The sequence below is a fragment of the Pocillopora damicornis genome, chromosome 3 (genome assembly GCF_964200805.1).
Source record: "Pocillopora damicornis chromosome 3, jaPocDami1.2, whole genome shotgun sequence".
Lineage (NCBI taxonomy): Eukaryota > Metazoa > Cnidaria > Anthozoa > Scleractinia > Pocilloporidae > Pocillopora > Pocillopora damicornis.
In genome coordinates, this window is record NC_142672.1 from 3,764,263 (window position 1) to 3,787,492 (window position 23,230).

Sequence of the window (23,230 nt, forward strand, 5' to 3'; positions counted from 1 at the left end):
GTCTTTCAACAATCTAAATCTAAATTTCAACATTTTAGCTCATGTTTACATAGCTGAGACTTTAAATAGCCATGCGATATTACCATATGTTCGCGTATAGAATGGTACGTTGCTCGCTCCAATTAGATCGCCGCATTTGGGTATGTATCCCGCACCAATCAAATTGCTGCATTAGGGTATGTGTCTCGCACCAATCATATCATAGCATTTGAATATCTTGCACCAATCATATCATAGCATTTGAATATCTTGCACCAATTACGGGGCTGTGCATAAAGAATGACATTCACCAGAAATTTTGGGCTCATTTGATAAGTGTGATGGTGGATGGCCTTCGCTAGAGCCTTGTCGATTTCGGTCGAGATTTATCGGGATACGAAAGGTTCGCATTTAACTTTTTATGTCAAAACGTGTTTTTCCGCTCCTTTACTCAACGCACACGCTAAAACTTGCATTTCATCACATACCATGAAAACAACGTCCAAAGTCCAAACAGAACATACCTAATTATTGCGCTACATGAACATCAGGAAATTTTTCACGTGCTTGAATTGTATCCCACCATTCAAATTCCACTTTGCCACATTGGACTTCGCTCTTTCACGTGTCATTTTCTTGTAAACAACCTGCATTTTATCACGTATTCTAACTCCTTTGTCCAACCCCTACATTTTTAACCCTTCGCTACCAGCAGCGATTACCCTGAAATTTCTCCTTTCATTAACGTCACATATCACAAACATATTAAAACATCTCATAAGCCTAAGGTAAATGTAAGACCCCCTGTGCAAAATGGTTGAAAGGGACCGAGACAGAAATTACGTAATCATTTGACGTCAGCGTTTAAGTAAAGCATGCTATACCGCTGTTCTTTTGAACCAACCTGACAGGCTTTTCTGAAACAAGATAAACGAATATATTCCTCTTGGGAGGTTGTTTTAATGATTGAAGATGCTGGAGTGTTTAAAATAACCGTGGCCTTCTCCAGGTAACGATTGCAAGTGATTCAAATGAAATTTATTCCTACAACATTGATACACTTTTAAGTAAACATGTGAAAGGATTTTAAATTTGCAAAGAAATACACATGGAAGAAAAAAGGGAAGGATTACGGATCAGCTCTTGATGGCAAAGGGTTAGCAGGAGTTCGAACCGATTTTCTGTGTCGCCAACTCCACCTACACCTCCCGCTTCAATCAGAGTCATCATCGTTTCGGACGCCACAGGGATTTTCCATGGGGTTTTCATCCAACAGTTCTTCGTGAACACAGCACATGTCTTTCGCCATCGCGTTATTTTCTGTGTATTTTGACATCAGATCGTGACTGAAAGTTTGGATGAGGTCATTGAATTTTCTGGTGATTTCCGGAACCGGGTGAGCACAAATTTTTGTTGGGTGCCGCACCAGCTTTGAATAGCAGCTCAGGAAGTTATTGACACCGTCACAAAGGTTCTCCGCCTCATCTGCACAAGCCTTTACGTCTAGTGCTGGATCCTCTTCTTCTGTGTCTTCAACTAAGTTCCGGAGACATTGGCGATGAATTCTTTTAGCGCATTCTGTTGCACTGCCACTTTCAGACACTAAAATGACCAGAAATACATCAATGCTGATTCTATGGAGCGGAGAAATTTTCAGTCAAAAGAATCGGCTAACGCGACCTCGTTCTTATTGCTCTCCAATTCAGATCCTTGGAATGGTTCCTTTGGGAAGTTGCAGTTTGATAAATCGACTACATTTGTCCGCCAATCATAACCTCATTGATCATAGAAATGTTGTCAATAATTACTAAAACTCAAGTGAAACCACTAGGCGCAGAATGTCGGTTTGAGTCATTATCATAAATTTCAACCGAATTAACTTGATAAATGAAAAGAAAATTCTGAAAAGAAGCGAATGTTAAAATTTCATGTTACCTTCCATCCCGCACACGCCTCTACCTTGGTACCGTGCTTTGCTTTCTAAACAAAATAAATTTAAATATAGTCAACAAATGATCTAATGGCCTGCAATCACTGCGCTATGTTCTCAGGCTTGATACTTTCCTGTGCCACCCCAACATCTGTATACAATATATATCTCTATACTGTTCTTTATACATTTTCTATGGCGTTTGCAGGGAGAACTTGTCTAACAATCAAGAGCTTCTTGAGTTTCCGATCATTTCCCTTATTCTCCTGAACTCAATGTTTGATTTAGGGGTGATATTGTTGGGAGAAATTAGATGCTTATCACTCTTAGGAGTTAAAGGTTTAACTGCTAAACCCTTTAACCGCTTAAAGTGACTGGCATCTAAATTCTCCATACAAGATCACCCCTGAATAAACTTTGAGGTCATAGGAATAAAGGTTATGATCAACTAGAAAAGAAGCTCTGGATTGATAAACAAATTCTCCTTTTCAGAACCTTAAAAATGTATAAAGAAAGTATGGAGAATATGCATACTGATGTCAAGGTGTAAAGGGCTAAAATATTTAACGGAACGCTACGATGCGCTGACATCTCTTACAGGAGGAGAAGTACTTCTAACAGGGACCTAACTAGGGTATTGTCAGGGAATAGCTACCCAGGAATCGGCGTTGGTGGACTGAACGCGACTTTATTTAAAACAAGATTAAATAGAGGATATTACATGGCCGCTTGGAGATACGAATTTTATCTTCGAGTGCTGGAAGTATCTCTCACGAGTGAGCGAAGCGAACTCGTGAGAGATACTTTCAGCACATGAAGATAAAATTCGTATCCCCAAGCGGCTATGTAATGTTCTGTTTATTTTATTTATACTGCTGAAATTTCAAAAGAACCGGCCGCGCACCTGAGCGGGAAGCTCTCTTGTGATTGGCTAATCATGTTAGTAACCATGGCGACACCAATATCCCCACACGTGAAAGATAAAAATAGTATCTTCACTGCGTATGATGAAGATATGGATTTTTAGTAAAGGGATAAATCCTGGTATTTCATCAGTATCTATATAATAATTGGATTATATCAACTGAGTTGATGATGTTAATTGGCCACCATAAAGTTCTCTCTAGAAACCCTTAACGGTGGCCAATTTACATAAACAACTCAGTTGATAAAACCCAATTATCTTGGTATACATAATCAAGATAGTCATGCAGGACCTTTGCATGTTTCCACTTCGGAAGAATCGATTGCATCGTTAGTTTCCCATGGTATGATGCAGTTGAATACTAAGCAGTCACCCTGTATTAAGCGATCGGTTTTCGAAGTCCTAAAATTGTTTTCACTTAATTACTGTAGTTTTCACCTATCAAGCGGTCACCTCTAATAAGCGGTCGTGTTTACCCTTTACTGAGACTCAACGGCCTTTTTGCATTGTTCTCCACCTGCTTTGAACGGTCAGTTGAAGTGCAATCACTCAAGTGAAAATAAAAATTATCTTTCAAGTAAGTTAATCCATGTGTATCTCCCAAAATCAATGTTAGTAATATTTTATGAGTGAGTTTTGTAAATTACAAGGTTAATTACCGCAAAACATGGCATTTTTTATCATTTTTTATAATACTCTCATTGTTTAGAACCATGTCATTCCCGGGTGACCGCTTAATACAGGTTCGACTGTAATTTAGTTACCGTAAAGATCTGTCATGTTCTCCATCTTAGCTATTTGTTTATCAGTATAGTCGTTACATATGCCCAGACGTTTGCCAATACACACGTACTGAAGAACAACAAACATCCACTCATCCAACACTTCACTACGACAGTCGGTGTACTTCTCGTTGAATTTTTTGTTCTCGGAGAATGCACACTTCAGCAATTTCTGCGGAAGGTGAAAAAAAAAAAACAAACAAACAAACAAACAAACAATCAGATGGCTAACTTGGAGCGGAAAGGGTTGCTATGGAAAAGCCCTTAAAGAGGAAGTTTCCTTTCGAAATAATTATCTGTCAGATCATAGCACAATGACGAGGGAAGGGTGTCAAGCCTATGATAGCGCCTCTAATTGGTACATCTGATCCGATTCGTAGGCCTGATAGTTTATAGGTAATTTAATGTTAACAACTGAGCTGAAAACGTAAATTGGCCACCGTAAAGAGCAAAAAGGCTGACGTTTCGAGCGTTAGCCCCTTGCCAATCGCTCTGACCAAGGGCTAACGCTCGAAACATCAGCCTTTTTACTCTTTACGGTGGCCAATTTACGTTTTTAACTCAGTTGTTAGCATTAAATTACCTGCTTTACTCTCCCACCGACGCAGCACCACAGTTTCTTTAGAAATTTACTTCCTTGATAGTTTACAGCATACGCAGCAGGGGAGATAATGAAGCAGTTGTGTGTTGTGTTGAATCAAAATATCCTCACCCTCTCTAGCGTTTTAATATTGCTTAACTGTCCACACTACTGGACTTTATTTGTATTCTTGTACCCTCGTTTGGTACATTTCGTCCATCGACCACACCAAAGCATCTGAAAACGCAGATGGAGGTGACTTTACGTGAGGCACCTTCAAACGCCTTTGTTTTCATTTTTCCACAGAAGAAAAAAAACGAATTTTCAAGACACTCTTCTTCTGGAGCTGTTTTCCAAGGGCTTCATGCTTATGAGCGTTTACAGGCGTTTTAGTGTCAAAGACGACAAAGACGCTTCAAAAAGTGTGCCGTTTCGAACGAGAACGCTTTGGTGTGGATGGGAACTTTGAAAACCATGAACAACTAAAGTATGCCCCAACTTTTTATCGTATTATGACCAATCAACGGGTGGAATCTCTAGTCATGAAAGGGAACTGGGAACAGATAAGGTTTCTCTAAATCGTATCCCAGAAACATTTCTGCTATTTACGGTTTTCTGAGTTCACATTGGCACAATTCAAGGAAAACAAAAAACGTAAACTGTTAGATGGCCAAAGATTGGTGAACAGTTTTTGTGACGTAAGATTCGTCCAGAAAATAGCAAATGAAAATAACTAAGATTAAGAAAAAATTTGTTCAACAGACAACGGCCCAGTAAATTGATTAATCAAAGTGAGCGTGATAACTCAGAGATATGATCATATTTTAAAGGATGAATCTTACCAACATTCCTTTACAATACAGAAGTTGTGGATTACGATCTTGGTAGCGAAGGAAACAGAATTTGATCTGGCTGTTGCATTTTTTCATTGCTATCTGCGCATCCTGTTGAGCCTCAGATGAAGAACAGTACTGAACCGCAGCGCTAGCAGTTTGGACGAAGTACACAATGGTTAAAGCGACAGTAAGAAGGACAATGGGTGACAAATAGGCCATCTTTTCCTAGAAAGCAAAAATATTGTGAAGGAATCTGTAGAGGAACACAAACTAGTGTAAAAAGTGTGCTGCATGTTGAAACACTTGACGAACCCTGTCGCGCATAGGCTAATGAGTGTCGCACGGTTGCGCTCGATGGGGGAGGAGGTCTCGACCTTATGGCATCCGAACATTATGCAATAATTAACATTTCTGGGCATGCAGTAGTAGTTACACGCCTAAGGACCCCAAAAAAGCTTCAATTTTGGTACGTTTTTCAGTCCTTCCAGTTATTTTCTGTCTCGCCGAGTTACTGACGATCATCTTTTTTTAAAGCTATGTCTGACATTGCGCGTGACTCTTTGAGAGAGGCCAGTATCATAGATCCTTTTTATTAATTTCTTCTCCACAATTTTTTGTTGGTGAGCAGTTTTAGTGTCACTGTCACCAAAATGATAGTTGCTCGTCCTTTGCTCTGACGAAGGGTTAACGCTTGGAACGTCAGCTTTAAAAACTCTCTACGGTAACCAGTTTACTTACCTAATTCTATTAAAGGACCGAATTATCTTGAAAACAAACTGAGCGAGCAAAAACACGAGTGATCATAGGAAACTTTTTTCATTTTCCTTTAAAAAATTCAAATTGAAACGCTATCCACAGAGTGGGGGCGGCCTGTGGTCCAATCAGCAATGAGCACTCCGGAAACGTGCTCGCCGGCCGCTAGTTGTTGGACGATACTTCTAATTACTTAGAAACAATCCATTCAGTAAATCTGGGGCTATATTCATTCGAAATTAATTTTTTCGCCAGAGCTCACATTTCCTGGTGTTCTCGGTCACAGTAATTTTCATCAGTTCTTGACCTTGTTACATTTTCCGTTTTTTGTGAACAAAGTTTCACTAAAAAAAAATAAGCAAAAGAAGGAATAACGTTGTGTTATTCAAATTTCGTGAGACAATATTTATTTTAGCCGGTAAAGCCATTTGACAGTTACACAGAAATAGTTTGTTTCAAGAAAATCCGATTTGTAAAGCAGGCCCTACACTATCAAAAATTCTAGAAAAAAAGAAATAACAAAAGAAAGAAAAAAGGAAAAAGGATCGAAAAGGCACAACTTTCTTGCCAATTCTATTTAAATTGATTTTAATTGTTAAAATCGTCATTTGATGTCTGCCCACAGAACGTAAAACACTTAAGCAATTCATCTCTCGACCAGAACTAAATCAAATTAAAATGCAAATGTTCAGTTAATTTGAAAAAGATTAATCATTTTGACAGATAGATTTGTCAAGAAAGACCTTAAACTCGACATTTGCTTTCGTGTAATGTAAGGTTAATGAAAAGGCCTAAATTATAAACATTCCTCAAACTTACTAAAAAAAAATTTCATTTCACAATTACGGTATGTTCAAGCTGTACCTGTCATCTTTTTCTAGCAATTGGGTGCTTTTTCTATGTAGGAATTTTCCCAGGAAACATTTTCAACAATGCGAATGGACTAGTTAAAATCCACTTAAGTTGTTGAGCACGCTGTCCTCGATCATGATATGTACTTTTGTAATATCTAGATCTGTATTTTGTGGGTTATACATATATCTCGTCGCCGACATGACTCAACGGTTTGTGGAAAATTCGAAAGCGAGTTTAGAAGAAAAATATCCTTGTTTTATCAAGTATGTACAGGTCTCTCTCTTCAGGCTATCTACCTCTTAGTTGTAAATTTCCAGTTGTGAGGTTAGCGCGGTCATCTTTCCAAAAGAGGTATGGTTCGCTTTTAAATTAAGACCCGGAGTAAGATTAAGCTGAGCTGGTATTTTGGTATTTGATTATTGCATGCTACATCTTACCTTTCGCGAGATATCTGCTCGTATTCACTCAGTGTTTAGACTGCGGTACCAAATCTTGGAAGTTATCACGACTAATCTCTGAAATTAAATAAAGACCTTCAGAAAAAGCAATTATCGTCGCTATGTCCGGAAATATTTTAAGTGAAATACAAATCTTTACAAATAATTGTTTGGAGTCTCAGTCAAGCCAAGTTATTGTTTCATTTTTGGTTGCAGGGATTTTGTGTCTAAGAAATTATTATTTTAATTAAAGTCAACACGATTTGTGACAAGTTTTTTCAGCTGGCTTGAAAGAAGACATTCAAGTATTTTATGTAAAAAGAAAAACTGGTTACTTGATATTTTTCCAATTACAAGACTTATTCCCTGTTGTTATTTTAATTCAGTTTGTTGTCAAAAAAACTGATAAAGAATATTGTGGAGAGTAACTAGAGGACATAATTCTTGTTGCCAAGGAAAACCACTGATATTATCCATCACAAATTAGTTTACAATTTTAATTGTTGCATCTCAGAAAGAGAGTAAAAAAAAAAGGGGAAAAAAAATCACATTGTATGAGTATAACTTTGTTATTCTTTATGCAAGTCTTTTTAAGTGAGCTGCCGGCGTGGAAAGCAGAGTATCTCAAATAAATACAAATGACAGAATGCTAGTGTTTTTTTTTTTACAAATCCCTCTCTATGTAAATATAATTTCTCACTAAAGAAAAAAGTTTAAATAAAGATTGCAAAGTTAGTTAATATATTTGGCAACTCGAGTTATCCGCTTAGTAGTTGTAGAAACAGCCTAGGCACCCACGGAAGGGGGCTATCAGGCAGCATTCGAGCTAATTCAATAGCTCCTGAAAAGATCTTGGGCAATCACGCCCAGACGGGAAATAGTTTAAACAATCTTTCGATAATCGTCACGAATCAGTGAAATAGTAAATTAAAATAAAGAACTGACAATATTTACAACGAAACGCAACAATTTGGGTCGTTGTTAGGATACACCTGCAATGATACACCCAATAAACCGCAAAAAAGAAGAAAACTACAAAAGATAATGGTAATAAAAATGGCAGCATTCCTGGTACAATATCGAATTGTTGACTAGGCTCCTTCAACTGGCGGTAGAGTTCAAACTTAATGGATTTGAGGCGAGGTTTAGAATATATCAACCACTTTGTCGCGAGTGTGAGACAACGAATTAATCTGATTCCACCTCGAAGGATCGAACCCTTGACCTTTCAGATTTCGTGACTCCGATGATCTAACACGGAGCCACAGACTTTGAGATGAGTTCGGCCATTCCTTGGCTCATATATAACATGTATCACATATAATCCTAGTATCAAAAGCGTCGATATCGTCGTGTGGGTTAACATATTAGCAAAGATGACAAATTTGAGTATTTGCCAAGAATTTGGACAAACTGTCTGATTTTCAGCGAAGTACATCTCTGATTGCGAGGAAAGGTTTTGATTGATATATCAAAAACATAGCCATTTTTTAAAACGAAAAACATATCACTCTTTGAGGTAAACTTAAAAATATGAGTATAAGTGATATCAGCCCTGCAGGACATGGATTATTTGCACGGAACTCATCTCCCGGAGATTGCTGGTCGATTCGAACTAAAGTAAAATTAAAAGGGAAATGCAATTTTCTTTTTTAACTTGAGAAAATCAATCATTTTGACTAACATAGATCTGTCAAGAATGATCTTTAACATTTTATCTTTAACGCTGTTTGTGTAATCTTGATAAAAGTGCCACGATGATAAACATTTCTCGCTGTTTCTTCATAAATGTTCAGATCGACATTGATTATTTGTTTAACTCGGCCGAAGCTTCACCCTTGGCATGAAATTTGGTGTTTTATGTCCCAAGTTGGCATTCATGTATTCCAGTGTGACTTCTTCGATAATGCTACGGCATAAATTAAAACTGATTTACTTAGAAGTGAATGAATAGGTTGAAGCGAGCACTTCCATGTAATTTGAAGCGTCTACATCCTAGATAGGTTGTGGATTATACCGATATCTAACCACTCAAACAACTCAACTGTTGTTATAAAATTCAAAATGTGATTTTGGCAGAAAATATATTGTTATTCAGTCAATCACATTAAGGTCTTTTTTTGTAAAAGCAGAAAGATATCCACTCTTTTGGATTCAGTTTCAAAAAGTTCAACCTGAAGGTTTCTTCGGAGGTCTCTCCAAAGGGGAGTCCGTTTGTTGTTGAAGCAAGGTTGGCCGAAAATTTGAAATGAGCCTATTTTTAACATATACGTCTTGGATGATAGTAGCTAAGAGCTAGCTTAGCTGAAATCTGAACTTAAGAAACCCCAACTCAGCATATTCTTAAAGCTAAACACCTTATTTATTATCACAGCGTATGATTTGTACAACGTTTTACCTTTCGTGAGATATTCGCCCCTGCCCGCTCACTGTGACAGCCACTTTAACAAATAGTCGTAGTTGTTATGACCAATCTTACAAATTGAATGAAAGCTTCGTACACCTTGATCCTATGTTAAAACTCGGAAATATATTCAGCGAGAAATCAATCATTTTGTCTAACATTGATATGTCAAGAATGATCTTTAACATTTTATCTTTAACGCTGTTTGTGTAATCTTGATAAAAGTGCCACGATGATAAACATTTCTCGCTGTTTCTTCATAAATGTTCATATCGACATTGATTATTTGTTTAACTCGGCCGAAGCTTCACCCTTGGCACGAAATTTGGTGTTTTATGTCCAAGTTGGCATTCATGTATTCCAGTGTGACTTCTTCGATAATGCTAAGGCATAAATTAAAACTGATTTACTTAGAAGTGAATGAACAGGTTGAAGCGAGCACTTCCATGTAATTTGAAGCGTCTACATCCTAGATAGGTTGTGGATTATACCGATATTTAACCACTCAGACAACTCAACTGTTGTTATAAAATTCAAAATGTGATTTTGGCAGAAAATATATCGTTATTCAGCCAATCACATTAAGGTCTTTTTTTGTAAAAGCAGAAAGATATCCTCTCTTTTGGATTCAGTTTCAAAAAGTTCAACCTGAAGGTTTCTTCGAAGGTCTCTCTAAAGGAGAGTCCGTTTGTTGTTGAAGCAAGGTTGGTCGAAAATTTGAAATGAGCCTATTTTTAACATATACGTCTTGGATGATAGTAGCTAAGAGCTAGCTTAGCTGAAATCTGAACTTAAGAAACCCCAACTCAGCATATTCCACCTTATTTATTATCACAGAGTATGATTTGTACAACGTTTTACCTTTCGTGAGATATTCGCCCCTGCCCGCTCACTGTGACAGCCGCTTTAACGAATAGTCGTAGTTGTTATGACCAATCTTACAAATTGAATGAAAGCTTCGTACACCTTGATCCTATGTTAAAACTCGGAAATATATTCAGCGAGAAATAGATTTTTTAACGAGTAATTGTCCAGGGTCCCATTGAAGCCAGGCTATTGTTTTATGCTCCAGGAATGCGGGGATTTTGTGTCATGCAAAGGTTTTGTTGGAAGGTCAACACTATTTCTGACAAGTTTTATCAGCTGGCTCAAAGGCAGAGATACATTTGTCCTTTTCATGCGGTGATTTGATCTCTTGCGGGTCAAGTCACAAGATTTCTTCCCTGCTGTTAGCTCAAATCAGATTGTTATAATTCTGAAGAACTGATTAAGAATATCGTGGTAGACCATTGAAAGACATGATCTCGATGTCAAGGAAAAATCACTGGTTTCACTTGTCAAAAATTAGCTTACATTATTAATTGTTAACTTTAAAAAAATATCTTGAATAAAGGGCAAATCATGTACCTTCTACCCAAACGAATCCCTGAATACAACTTCGTGATACCTCAATCAAGCCTTGCTAAGTAAGCTACCGGCTAGGAAAAGAGGGGTTTCTCGAGTGAAGACAGATGACAGAATGCTAATGTTGTTTTTACAAATCCCTCCTCAAGTAAATATGATTTCTAACTAATAAAGAGTTTAAATGAAAACGGCGCTGTTGGTTCAGTACGTTTGACAACGTAAGTCCCGTCTTCCCCCAAAATGGAAATGTCTATTTGAAATTTTCGCTTGTGACCAACGAATACTTTCTCGATTCCTTATGATTACATTGAGAAGCGATCAGCAGGGAGGATAAATGACAGGATCAATTAAGGGGTTATTTTCTGATGAAAACAAATCGCTCAACATGAAAAATATCATAAGTCATAACTCGGAAATTTCATAATTTGACAAGCAAATTTGAAAATTTGCTATATTTGATAAAAGTGTGTGCCACGTCATGAGCTGCACAGCAAGCCATTATGTGGCAAACACAGTGAGCAATAACGGCAGTATTTTTAAATTTATCGACAAATAAAATCAACATTTGGGAAGGTTTAAAGAAACGAAACGCTTGCGTGGGAAGCAGTTGGTGTACCAGCTGCGAAACTTCAATAACTTCATCAAATCACAAAATAATTGTTCTTTTCCTTTTACAATCACAAAAAAGAAAGTGAAATCTTGAAAAGATGACTGTAAAAAGATCGAGTAGGACATGACATCAAAGTGGATTTTCTGTACTAAGAAGTGAAATATTCAATAATGTCGAGGAAATACTTTCTTTTGCATTTCGTGAATTGCGCCTTTCGTGAGATATCTATCTAATGACTCGGCGTGTATGCTAAGATGAAAAAACTGTTTCGACCAATCTTTTTAAATTAACATAACGACAGGAATGCTTTCAAAATATACAAAAAACAATTCTCTTTCGTTATCCCTTGAAGTATTTCTGGTACAAAGTTTGTTTGTCTTTTGTGCCAGACGGTAGAATTTTTTGTTCTCAATTCCAGCCTTGGCCATGGGGAATTGTATGTTCAACCCCATGAAAATTTCCTTCTCAGTGTAAGGGTGAAAATACTCATAGAACGCCACGCCGATGTATTATTCGAAGGCAAAGTACAATAACAGTGCTTCGAACTTCGAAAATCTTGTGGTAGAAATAAAAATTATATTTCATGATGCAAAAATAAGATTGCAGCAAGTAATTTGAAACTTGCCAACTATAACTGAAGCTTTCCGAAGACACTTAGAACTGGTCTAAACAATTACTTCACTTTAAATCACATAGCTTTCTAACCCTAAGTGAAGCGAAATAATACTACCGGTACTAGTCAAACTGTATGAATTTCGGAACAGTTGAACATTATGTATGTTGTAGGAAGCACCGTCAGATCGCTCAGGTTTTGAATCGCTCAGGTTTTGAAAATTATATTTCATGATGCAAAAATAAGATTGCAGCAAGTAATTTGAAACTTGCCAACTATAACTGAAGCTTTCCGAAGACACTTAGAACTGGTCTAAACAATTACTTCACTTTAAATCACATAGCTTTCTAACCCTAAGTGAAGCGAAATAATACTACCGGTACTAGTCAAACTGTATGAATTTCGGAACAGTTGAACATTATGTATGTTGTAGGAAGCACCGTCAGATCGCTCAGGTTTTGAATCATTGTTTCGTATATTTTTCACTAAGCTTCGAGGTTAGGTTTGTTTGGAGGCAAACGCCAAAGGGATCAAACATAGCGCGGTGGACGCTGTCTTCCTCAAGTGCTTAGAAAAGTGTACTAAAACTTAAATGACTCTCCAAGTTTTTTGTAGTGTAAATTTAAGTTATGGGATTAATTGTGCAGTTGTCACGGGTACTGATAAACAATTCTACATCGCAAAGATCTACTATAGCAATATGAAATCGCTTTTATTCATCCGACCACTGTTGAAGATATAATGTGTCACTACAAAATAGAGCCATAAAATAAACTATTAATAAAGAAAGAGGAATCTGCGACCATGAACTGGGACTATTTAACAGATCTTATTATCACAACTACGAAAAAAATTCACAGAGTTTGGTAGTCAATGCAAAGAATTAGCCATTGCTTTTAATTTTAAAAGGTTCATCTGACGCTCAGGGTTCAGTTGTCCAAGAGGAGGATAAGGCTAACCAACTGTTAAATCGCAATCCAGCAAATAAGTGTGAACAATAAAATACTATGCTATCCACCGAAAGGAGATTTAATCAGTGGATAGCGTTATCCACCGTTCAAAAAACCGGGGCCTGCTGTCTAAAAGACCATTTAACATGATCGGTAAACAACAGAGTATACATTTCCATAGATCTTCAGAGAAATGGAAATCTTTCCTTTATTACACCATCAGTTGTCCTTTCATTGGCATCAATGGTGCATAACACTCGCCTTGATGGTCGAGGTGTTGCTTGTATTTGCTGATAGAGTTAGCAATCTAATCTTCATGATCGTTACTGTCATTCTCACCGTCGCCAATCCTGCCGAGCTCATAATGTGTCTACACTACCACAATCGATCCCCTCACTAACAAATCCCACTCAGTTCTGGATGATATCAAATAAACAGTGCCTTGCCGAAATTTGAAGTTATTAGAAGCGATTTTCGTTTTACAACTGAAGCCACAAGTGGTTGTGCTCTTAACCCTTGTGATCCTTTCAGTTTCGAGAATCTCTTCAATGGTGGCTGTTAAGTTTGCAACATATTCGTCTACAATACCTTAACCCTGTACGTTGCAGTGTCATAATTGTTAGTAAAGGGTACTTCCTGTGGATCGATCTGTCTATTATCTGTGGCTGATTGAAAGCTGAATTGTCAGTTCTCATTCCGCCCATCGATTCTAAATCAAACTTTAAAATCTCCTTAAGATCTTTTGTTTTGAGTTTCTAGATGTCATCTAATATCGAAATTTCCATATCGTTGTATTTAAGAACCATTTTGAAGGGAGAACTCGCATTAAAAAGTGCATTCGAACGCGAAATGTCAGCAGCTCAGCCGTTTGAAAGAACCGCCGGGTCAACCCCAGCCTCGTTATTGTGTGCGCGCGGTTATTTAGCCAAGATGGCGCCGGGAACTGTAAAAAGGTCTACTTTACAAAATCTTGCGAACCTTTCGAGACCAATGTTTGTCTTTTATCACCAGACCATGCAATACTAACACCGTTCACACCACAGCGTACTGTTCATACAGAAGCTCCCGGATCTTGTAATAGTCGTCACACACGGCTCCTTCCAAGCCCACACGGCCAGTCTCGTTCTGAGAAAGACCACAAAACATAGACATGAGAAGCAAGAAAATTCATAGTGTTAGGGAATAGATACAAGCCGCTAAAGCTGAATGATCAACCAGTTGTGTGGAGAGGTAGAACCTGTAAAATTACACTCAAGAGGACGCCTTCAAAACGTTTCAACGGCGAGTTTGAACTTAAAGAGACATTAAACTGAACCTTTTTCTCACCCTTCTTACAGCTACAACATTGTTGCAGATAAGAACACCTCCAGCAAATTCCGCTTGAATACCGGCTTTGTTCAACACTTGCTTGAAATCTGACAGGCGAGGCTCGTTTATATACACAGAGGTGTGTCCCGTAATCTGTGGGGAGAATAGACGGAAGGTTTGAAGTTTTTGATAGGGGGAGGGTTGGGGAGTTTCGGTATATTATCTATTTGGACTATATTACTTTTGTATTTCACAAAATGAAACTTTGCAATAAGGACTCGCTAAGGAAGACACGTGCTAACGAAATGAGGGAAAAAAAACGAGCGAACATGGCTAGAAATGGCGAAAAACCTTTCCAAATGATAAACTTGAGTAAATCACCTTCATTTTCTTTTGGATTGATAAACGTGCGCGGATTTAAATTGTTGAAAATTGTGAACGTAAGGTTTGTGTTTGATTAATTTCACGTGTATTTTCAAAGTTTTCGCCACAGACGACGAGCGCTCAGCCAATCAGGATCAAGTTAACATGCTCTTTCGACATCAAAATTGTCTGCACCAATCAGCATTCAATCAATTGTCTCGTATGTGAAAAGAGTACTGATATATAAACTAATCTTCTTTTTTGACAGTACTTGAGCAAGAATTCGATAAGATTGTGTTAAAACCTAACCGAAGAAGTCGGTAGTTGCTCCAAGACTGGGACTGTATCTGCTGGTTCCTCCTTTCCGCTCTGATCAGTTTCCATTTTCTCGTGACCTTCATCCTCGTCTCGCAACTCTCCGTCTTCCAAAACCAGTCCCATGTGCGACTCGGACGCGTTCATGTGTAGCTGTCCGTCCACCCAGGCGAGTTCTGCGTCACGCGCGCAGGAAAATTGCAACGAACTCACCAGGGCGTCTCGCAATTTCACCTAAGGGTTAACCAAATGAAAGACTGATTCCTAAACTTATTTTAACGTGTCGCATGCATGTAGATGACTTAAACGGAGTAAAAGGGAGTAGCATGTCACGCATGTTTGCTCTCAGTAGCTTCCTGTTGAATAGAAACACTGAGGTTTCATCTGTAACTTTGGCCAAGTTAACACAAGCAAGTATTTTCCCCCTTAATTGCTATTTTTTTTCCACCAGAAAATGATGATCCAAGGCTTCTGGCGCGAAGAATGGGACGACAGAAACAAGCTTATTCTTGATCACTCACTTGGTAAATGTATCTTTCTCCCGTGGAATCCACAGTATCACCACATCGCGGAGTAAAAACCTGGTTCACCTGAATACTACTGTTCTGCCGACAGTATTCCGCCAAGTGTTCTGTAGCATCTGCAACACCGTGCACGAGAATCTGTGAAAAAGGAAACACATGAGCAAATGAATAGAAGCCAAAAAAATTGGTGAAAAGGTTAATAACGGTCTGAGCTTATCCAGCTTTCAGTTGAATCAAGCGAGTAGGACGCCCCTCGTATGGGATACTAGTCCATTGTAGTGTCTGTCACTCGATTAATGAATGAATTTTCAACATGGATGAGGAAACAAAAAAGACCGTTTTTTGGAGAAAAAAACGTTACTTAACTCCACAGTTAATTTTGTAACCGCTACCTTCCCAACATTTCATATTGCCGACTTTATAACAATTAGAAGGCGAAAACATTGATTCACGGAGGAGCGGAGAGGACGCGAGAAAATGGGATTGAAAATTGCCTCAAAAATTTCTAACTACATTGCACAAAATACAGACTTACAAGATTCCTTGGATTAACGAGGGAGAGAATTCTCTTGATGGATTCTCCATCTGACCTTCCTTCGAAATCGATATATACCATTGAACATCTAAAACAAGAGACGCATTGAGATAAATAAAGTAGGAATGAATAACTAAAAAACATTCAAACATGTTAAAAAACAAAACGTTTACTGATTTAATATAAGAACAAGAAATATGCTGGACTACAAATTGGCTGAAAAATTTATAAAACTAAAACAAAACACACAAAACGAGCTCGGAAATGGAACAGAGAAAGATGTTTTATTCGTCTTGTGACGAGCATGAGACAAGTTAACTGGTATTCGATTCAAGTCGTTGGATTGTTCTCTTGTTGCAATTAACTTTGTTACATCTTCGAAGCAATAATTTCTCCAAAATCCGAAGTTGCTTCATCTATAATACAATATGTTAAATTTGTCTTAGAAAACAGGTTGTTATTCTGATAGTTTGATCTCACCTGATGTTAAGCTGCTTCCTTTCCACCACACATTTTGTTGGCACTTTTGACATTTCACCTTAAAGAAAAACCAGTACGTTGCTCTTCCTGGAATCTTCAATGCAATAAGTTAGCTACAAGAGAAATCAAGTGGCCCAATTTTTTTTAGGGCAACCTCTCTGTATACTGAGAACTTGCTTAGGTGAAAGGTCTTGTGGCGTTACAGTCTCTTCGGCAGTTAATGTCTGGTATCGTCACGCAATCCTTCAGAGAATATGATACATGACGCGAAAGAATAACAGCTACAAAGGAGACTGTGTTTTACCCAAAGAATCGCATGCTACTAAGGAGTAGCTAGGGAAATAATTGACTGACCTCTACATGCAGTCTTTGAACCATTTACTTTAACTTACCCTGCCCTGCAATAGCTTCCGTGTCTAAGGTTTCCTTTTTATTCTGCTCCTGTTAAGTTGAAGACAAAATGAGAATCAAACTTCTGAAAATCTTTTGAAGTGTCTTGATATTTTGAAGAATTTACTGGGAACGGATCAAACTTCCTTCAAATAGGAGAACAGATAAAAAAAGTGAAAGATGATGTTTTTTCAGTTTGTAACTCGAGCATACGCTACAAAACAATGCTACTAACGGGAATCAAATCAATACATCAGCACCTCAAATACGCCAAAAAAAAATTTCGGGATAACGAACTCGTTTATCTGGCTTTATCAAGTCAAGGCTGCAATAAAGCTCTCCATCCGTGAATCGCGCGGGATACGTTTCAATGTCTTGCATCTTATCTCACTTTCCGCTTAAAGGTCCCTTCCCAAATTGCGAGCGTGCTCGAAGGTTACACAAACGCCAGAAATAAAGTAGGAAAACTAAAAGACTTAAAGATAACTATGGCCGCAGAACGATTACAAACGAAAAGAGATTCTCTTGAGAGCAAAGCAGGAGTTGGGGAGATGTCTTTTATCTTATTACAGAGGGGAAGATGTACAATTTGACAAAGGAGAGATAGCTTCCTTAGATTGATGTGGAACGAGAAAGATACTGGGCTTAAAGATTAACATCTATCAGGACAAAGCGTTATTCCTCCTCCTTCAAAAAGAATCACTTTTCTCACCACTTTGGCCTTTTCTTCTTCTGCTGCTGCCAGTTCTTTGATCATGAAATCCTCAGGCCTGTTTTAATCACACAACGAAAAACGGTCACAAAAAGATACGCAACTTCACGCCACGAGACCTTCCCAACTTGTATGGCCATGTTAAATACTTACAAACAAAAAATGTCTTAGCCTTAAAAAACTACTCTAAAAGACATTTAGTAACAGGAAAAAATCTGCACTTAAGTATTTCCGAAAAATATATAAAGCAGCATCCCACAGTAAGATTTTCTAGCAATCTAGCTTCAAAGAGGGATTTTTTTAAATGCAGCAACGCAGCAAGGAACGTTCGAGTGTTGACTCACTTAATAAACTCTCCATAATCGTCCCATTTGATTTTCTCTTCGTGGCAAGGGAACATAGGATATGATCTAGCTTGTTTGAAGAAGCTGCTCTTGCGGCCTCCCTAAATAAAGAAAAACAGATGTACAGCTGTAGCGATAGGTTTGTACCCATTATGTCCGAGCAAAATTCAATCGCTTAGAGGTAAACAAAATGAACAACTGCAGGAGCTCGAACACTGAAGCCAGAGGCGACCAAGAGTGCTGGAATACCAGTCTATAACAGATTCTTCCACCCTTCGAGTATATTTATTTCATTCAATGAAAGGGGAGAGAAGCCACGTAAGAGAAAACCTCCTTGTCTAGCGCTAAAAACCCTGCATCTATTGATCCAGATACTAGCACTCTGGACGTTGAACCAACATATCCCTTTTAACCTGGTTAAACAATACTTATTGCACGGCTAAGCTCTGCAAGCGAGGAATACGAGTCGAATCCTGTTTTTTGATCGGGCACGATTGCCTGCATTGATGCAGCAAAGAGAAGAGAGAGCTTTGTAACCGCAAAGAAAAATAGAGTCACACACTCGTCTAAGAACATTAACAAAGGAAGAACTGGAATACATGACTAAAGTTATTAATTCTTCGTTGTAGTCTTTTTGCTTAATAACAAATGCTATTTTGACCAAGCTTCAGCAAGATTGGATTTTCGCCAAGTTCAAGTCTTGCATTTTTAATGAACCTCAAATATTTAACGGTCCTTAAAAACACAAAAAGGCTGAGTCATAAACAACACATAATTATATAACTATTTTCCCCACTGTGTTTGTAATCTTTTTTTTCACCTTTTCGTCTGTCATCATGAGATCATGCCTCACACCTCCATCCAAATCCTCATCACTGTCACTATCACTCTCTTCGGCCGTGACGCGATGACTGAAGATAGAAACCAGGACAGTTTATACGAATTCCAACGGAACACAGAATTCTTGTTAATGACGCAAGAAAACGGCAACTAAACAACATGACTTGATCTTTTCAGTTACCTTCTGTCCACCGCATCAGATGTGGGTTTGTTCTTCTCTTTCTCCTTTTCCTTCTCCAGATATCTCTCCAATTCTTCTCCTTCCAATTTGACTCTTGATTTCACCTTGACACAAGGGAAATAATTATCCGCGTAAACATCTATCACACTTGAAGACTCATTTGTTACTGGCATCAAATTAATTAGTTTGGTGTTTAGCTGACGTATTTATCTATTCTCGTCACCTTTGTGCTTGTTAGTGAATTCATATTTTGAAGAAAGTTATGTGGGTTAAAGGATTAATGGTTCATTTCCAGCCGGAAAAAAAAAAAAAACATTAATAACAAGAGAGAAAAACACACACACACCAAAATAACGAAAAGTGATTTTTGTCTCGAAAAGTAATCAGTCAATTGTCGCGGTGAAAAAAAGAGAACCCATTCAATTCTCAACTTGAATCCGATGTTCTCTGTTTCATCAACAGTGTAACTTAAATTTTCTTATACTTTCTTTCATATTTCTTATTTTACAATAACTCAATGCACCTCTATATCGATGATCTTCTGCTGTAAGTTGTCAATCAAAGTGCGAGCCAGTGCGCCGGGCGAAGCTCGACTGGTAAATACGACTGTATTTTTGGGGTTCTCAGCCCATTTTATGAAAAGTTCTCGTGAGAAGCCACATGTCAAATCTGCTACTGATGCTAAAACAACCCTTGGTTCAGGGATTTTGTCCAAGTCTGACATATAATGACACAACGTGCAGTATCTACAAGAAAGGGACCTCTTATCATATCTCTTATCTTTTAACAGAAGGCGAGTGAAAACAACGTCCTTAAAAGGGCAATCTTTGCCGTACCTTTTTTTCTTAAACCAAAATGTATAGTTTTGCTATCGTTTTACAAAAATTTAAGAAGGCAAAATATGAAGTTTAGGGCAAATCATTTACCAACTCACTGCTAGGAAAACACCATCATATTCATTACTAAAAAACCAAGAGCAGGGTTACTTCCCACTGGCCGCTCTTGGGGAAGGCCGTGTCACAAACTCCCATAATAAAAAATATACATGTACTGTCCGACTTAGCTTAATGACTAATGAATGCCACAATTCAATATTAAAATCAATATGCATTAATTTTAAGTACCAAAAACCAGAGGAACTATCCATTCTTGACACCTAGGTCCATATGAAAGGGGAAAGTCTCACCGATCCTCTCAACGAACTCTCTTTTGAGGGGTATTTGGGAAATTGAGATTCCTTTGAACCAATAATATCTACAGAACAGAGCAGAGATTTTCACACCCATTATACAAGGACTGATTGTGATCAGCTAATTTTAGACCTTGCTACGAAATCCTAGCCTACTCGTTTGATACAAACCTAAAGTGGTAAGGGTTCATTCGGCCAACTTCAAATGATTTCATAACTTTGTCACTCATCCATTCCACCTGAAAAGAGAGAACATTCTCTTAGTTTTTACTGTTCTATGCATACCACTGATTCAATGGAAATCGACCAAATCCATGAAATTATGTTAGAATGTAAATAGTTTCATAATTTGGCCATGATACCCTAAGAGAAAAAGTATGTAAAGTAGACTCTTGATATCTCAAACCTTCCAGGGAAATTGGAAAAAGGTTCAAATTATTGGGAGTTTGAGTTACCCAGGGTAAAATTGCAGTAAATGTACGATCGAATTCCAGAGGAAATCAATTTTGGTTTAAGTTAGCATGATGTTTGAGTTAGCAAGGGTTCAAGTTGTTGGGAGTTGACTATACTAAAAATACTCACTTGTGACTTGGCAAACTCAACAACATTGTAGCTGACATTATTCAACATTGCAAGAGAGTAGGCTGATAAACCTGAATCAGAGTTCCGCCATAACTGATCCTATACAATGGAAAAGAAAACACTTTTGAGAGACTATTCTATCCTTGCCCAAAATCCTTAGTAAGCCCCCTTCCTTAATAAGCCTACCTTCTAGAGTGTCAACTTCCAAAGATCTCCCTTTTCCTCCCCTTCATTTGTACTGTAGCCTGAAACCATTAGCTGGTTTTATTCTCCATTTGGGTTAGGTAATATTTCAGTAAAAAATTAAGTTATTCATACTTGTATACAGTTCTGGTGTTGAGTTACAATTTAAGAAATGACAAGTGAAATATGCCTTGCAGAAAGATAAACATGTACCATGGTATTAACAACTTACCAATAGTTGAGATAGTTCCAAAACTCTTCCAGCTGTATCCACAACAATGAGTACATTACCATCTCTTCTAGCTGTAGTCAGGATCTCATCTTTGTTAAGCAGAGAAAATTAAGCAAAAAGACAGATTGATAGAATAATACAGTATAATTATATAAGCTACAGTATTTTAGTCTGTGTCCTGTATTGTAAATACAAAGGTAAAAGCAAGATTTAACCTCTGTTCCAGAGACTAAACCACTTATTACCCACAATGCCCCATAAACATTGCATGTGGTTTTGAACAGATATAAGACAATCATGACTAATGTATGGTATGGGTTAAGACTTTTATTGTACAACTTTTTGGTATATGCAAGTCAGTGTATTTCTTTTTATACAATGTACATGTACATGGATATTACACGTGATTATACCATTGATTTGCAGATATAAATGAAAGCAAAAAGTAATAATTATTTAACCACTTAAGAATTCATCCTGACATTTTGTTTCTTATGTTCATTGTTAGTTCTTACTCATTAGCTGGGTGTCTCTCTCTCTTCTTCTAGTTTGTATGTTAAGTGCATTGTAGCTGTCTGTAATAAGCAACGATGGTCTGCTAAGGGTTTCCAAAACAGCTCCATTCAAATGCCTGGTGAGGGAAAGCCCAGCTCATAATCAATTACAATGCTATAATCAAGAGATAATTCAGGGACCACTCTCTAAAATTCAGGTTTTCTAGCCCACATTGTGCCAGGCACTTGGCAGTAATTCACATAAAACCTTTGTTTGATTTTTTTCTTAAGAAAAGTACATTTCAAGGTCAAATTTAGGTACAAATTTAACTTACTGTGTGTTAAAATTGAAGGAAACACAAGATAAGCAAAAACCAACCAGCACAGCTACAAAACTCTATCAAATTGGGTAAGCTTAATACTGTAATTTTAGCCATGCTCACAAGTGAAGGAGCTTAGCAGCCAGTGGTTGCTGAAACTTGAACACTGGTCACATACTGTAAAAAGGCACATACTTATTTAACATGCATTGTACTCCTTCTTTATTCAATTGTGACATCAAATAGTGTATTTTCCTTTCTCATGGTTACATGTAGCTGTCTCATCTGTACTTCTGTACAATGTACCTTTCAGAAATCAATAAATGTCCCAGGAATCTCATTGGGTAATCACGAGGGAATGGAATCAATGTCAAATACAGATCCCATACTTAAGCCTTATTAACAACTTGAAATGATTTTTTTGTGAACTTTGTTGGCAAGAAACTAGATCCACTGACATGATCTGAACAGATGCATGTAGACCATAAGCAAGCAACTCAGGTGAAATACATGCTCTGTCAAGCAAATAACAGGTTACTGGTATGATCACTGTCACCAACCTTTCTTTCTTGTGATTGTAGTCTACAGCATAAATTATGTCCTCCTCACCATCCTTCACAATTTTCCACATGGTTCCACCAATCATGTGACCAGCTGCATAAGGCGTTATGGTCAAACCATGGCCTTTACCTGCAAAATTTTTCAAAAAATAATAGAACTAAAAAAAAATGACTGACTAGAATTTCAGCTCTCTCAAATACATGTTTGTCTACATAAAATCTGAAACTCTTCAAGAGAAAACTGGAACCCTCTAATTTCACCATAAGGGTAGTAATACTACAAAAAGGAACAACAATCCTTAGCAAGACAATTCACCAACCTCCAAGTGACACACAAAAACTGTTACAACAGAATACAATAAGAATTACGAGGTATAGATGTTATTCATAAATTTATTATCAATTTGGAATTACCATTCATAAATGTGCCTGCCTTGTACTTTCTTCAAATTACTTTTTGTTCTGAATATCTCAGAAAATAGTCAATGATTTAGAACTAATTGAAAATAATTCATTTTTGCAAATTTCAAAACAGAACTTAGTAATTCTGTAGTTATTTCAGCATTTTCATAAATCTTATTGAATATCACCTTATAGTAAATTTCCAACTGAAACAAAAA

At 37.5% G+C, this 23,230-nt stretch overlaps 2 protein-coding genes across 6 annotated transcripts in view; both read right to left on the bottom strand.

Moving 5' to 3' along the window:
• Positions 1–1,001: 1,001 nt before the first annotated feature.
• LOC113683658 (uncharacterized) lies at positions 1,002–11,035 on the bottom strand. 5 transcript variants are annotated; one of them, XM_089202237.1, is made up of 7 exons: positions 10,889–11,035; positions 10,343–10,454; positions 7,078–7,155; positions 5,039–5,257; positions 3,599–3,788; positions 1,915–1,959; positions 1,002–1,581 (listed from the first exon to the last, which is right to left on the bottom strand). In XM_089202237.1, the coding sequence occupies exons 4-7, from the start codon at positions 5,249–5,251 to the stop codon at positions 1,193–1,195; spliced, it is 837 nt and encodes a 278-aa protein (XP_089058363.1). In that variant the 5' UTR covers positions 5,252–5,257; positions 7,078–7,155; positions 10,343–10,454; positions 10,889–11,035; the 3' UTR covers positions 1,002–1,192. The 5 variants fall into 5 exon arrangements, with proteins under 5 accessions (XP_089058363.1, XP_027056719.2, XP_027056718.2 ...); XM_027200918.2 differs by lacking the exon at positions 10,343–10,454 and having other exon boundaries at positions 10,889–11,026; XM_027200917.2 differs by lacking the exons at positions 10,343–10,454; positions 10,889–11,035 and adding an exon at positions 9,476–9,651.
• Positions 11,036–12,796: 1,761 nt separating this feature from the next.
• LOC113683673 (cleavage and polyadenylation specificity factor subunit 2) overlaps positions 12,797–23,230 on the bottom strand; it is a 14,143-nt gene continuing 3,709 nt past the window's right edge. Inside the window, exons 4-20 of the mRNA XM_027200945.2 lie at positions 22,611–22,740; positions 21,752–21,867; positions 21,237–21,325; positions 20,822–20,920; positions 20,411–20,478; positions 19,574–19,796; positions 19,051–19,154; positions 18,850–18,940; positions 18,030–18,130; positions 17,686–17,743; positions 16,976–17,024; positions 16,584–16,641; positions 16,104–16,191; positions 15,566–15,706; positions 15,039–15,278; positions 14,385–14,519; positions 12,797–14,183 (exon numbers count right to left, since the gene is read on the bottom strand). Of these exons, the coding sequence (XP_027056746.2) occupies positions 14,091–14,183; positions 14,385–14,519; positions 15,039–15,278; positions 15,566–15,706; positions 16,104–16,191; positions 16,584–16,641; positions 16,976–17,024; positions 17,686–17,743; positions 18,030–18,130; positions 18,850–18,940; positions 19,051–19,154; positions 19,574–19,796; positions 20,411–20,478; positions 20,822–20,920; positions 21,237–21,325; positions 21,752–21,867; positions 22,611–22,740 (1,883 nt within the window). The 3' untranslated portion in view covers positions 12,797–14,090. The remainder of the gene's footprint in view (positions 14,184–14,384; positions 14,520–15,038; positions 15,279–15,565; positions 15,707–16,103; positions 16,192–16,583; positions 16,642–16,975; positions 17,025–17,685; positions 17,744–18,029; positions 18,131–18,849; positions 18,941–19,050; positions 19,155–19,573; positions 19,797–20,410; positions 20,479–20,821; positions 20,921–21,236; positions 21,326–21,751; positions 21,868–22,610; positions 22,741–23,230) is intronic.

Bases quoted from the DNA above. Each gene is read 5' to 3' on its own strand.
- LOC113683658 (XM_089202237.1), bottom strand. From the start codon at position 5,251: ATGGCCTATTTGTCACCCATTGTCCTTCTTACTGTCGCTTTAACCATT. The intron at 3,789-5,038 runs GTAAGATTCATC...CACCTTCCGCAG, and splicing joins TGTATTGTAAAGGAATGTTG to AAATTGCTGAAGTGTGCATT. The intron at 1,960-3,598 runs GTAACTAAATTA...TATTTTGTTTAG, and splicing joins GAACATGACAGATCTTTACG to AAAGCAAAGCACGGTACCAA.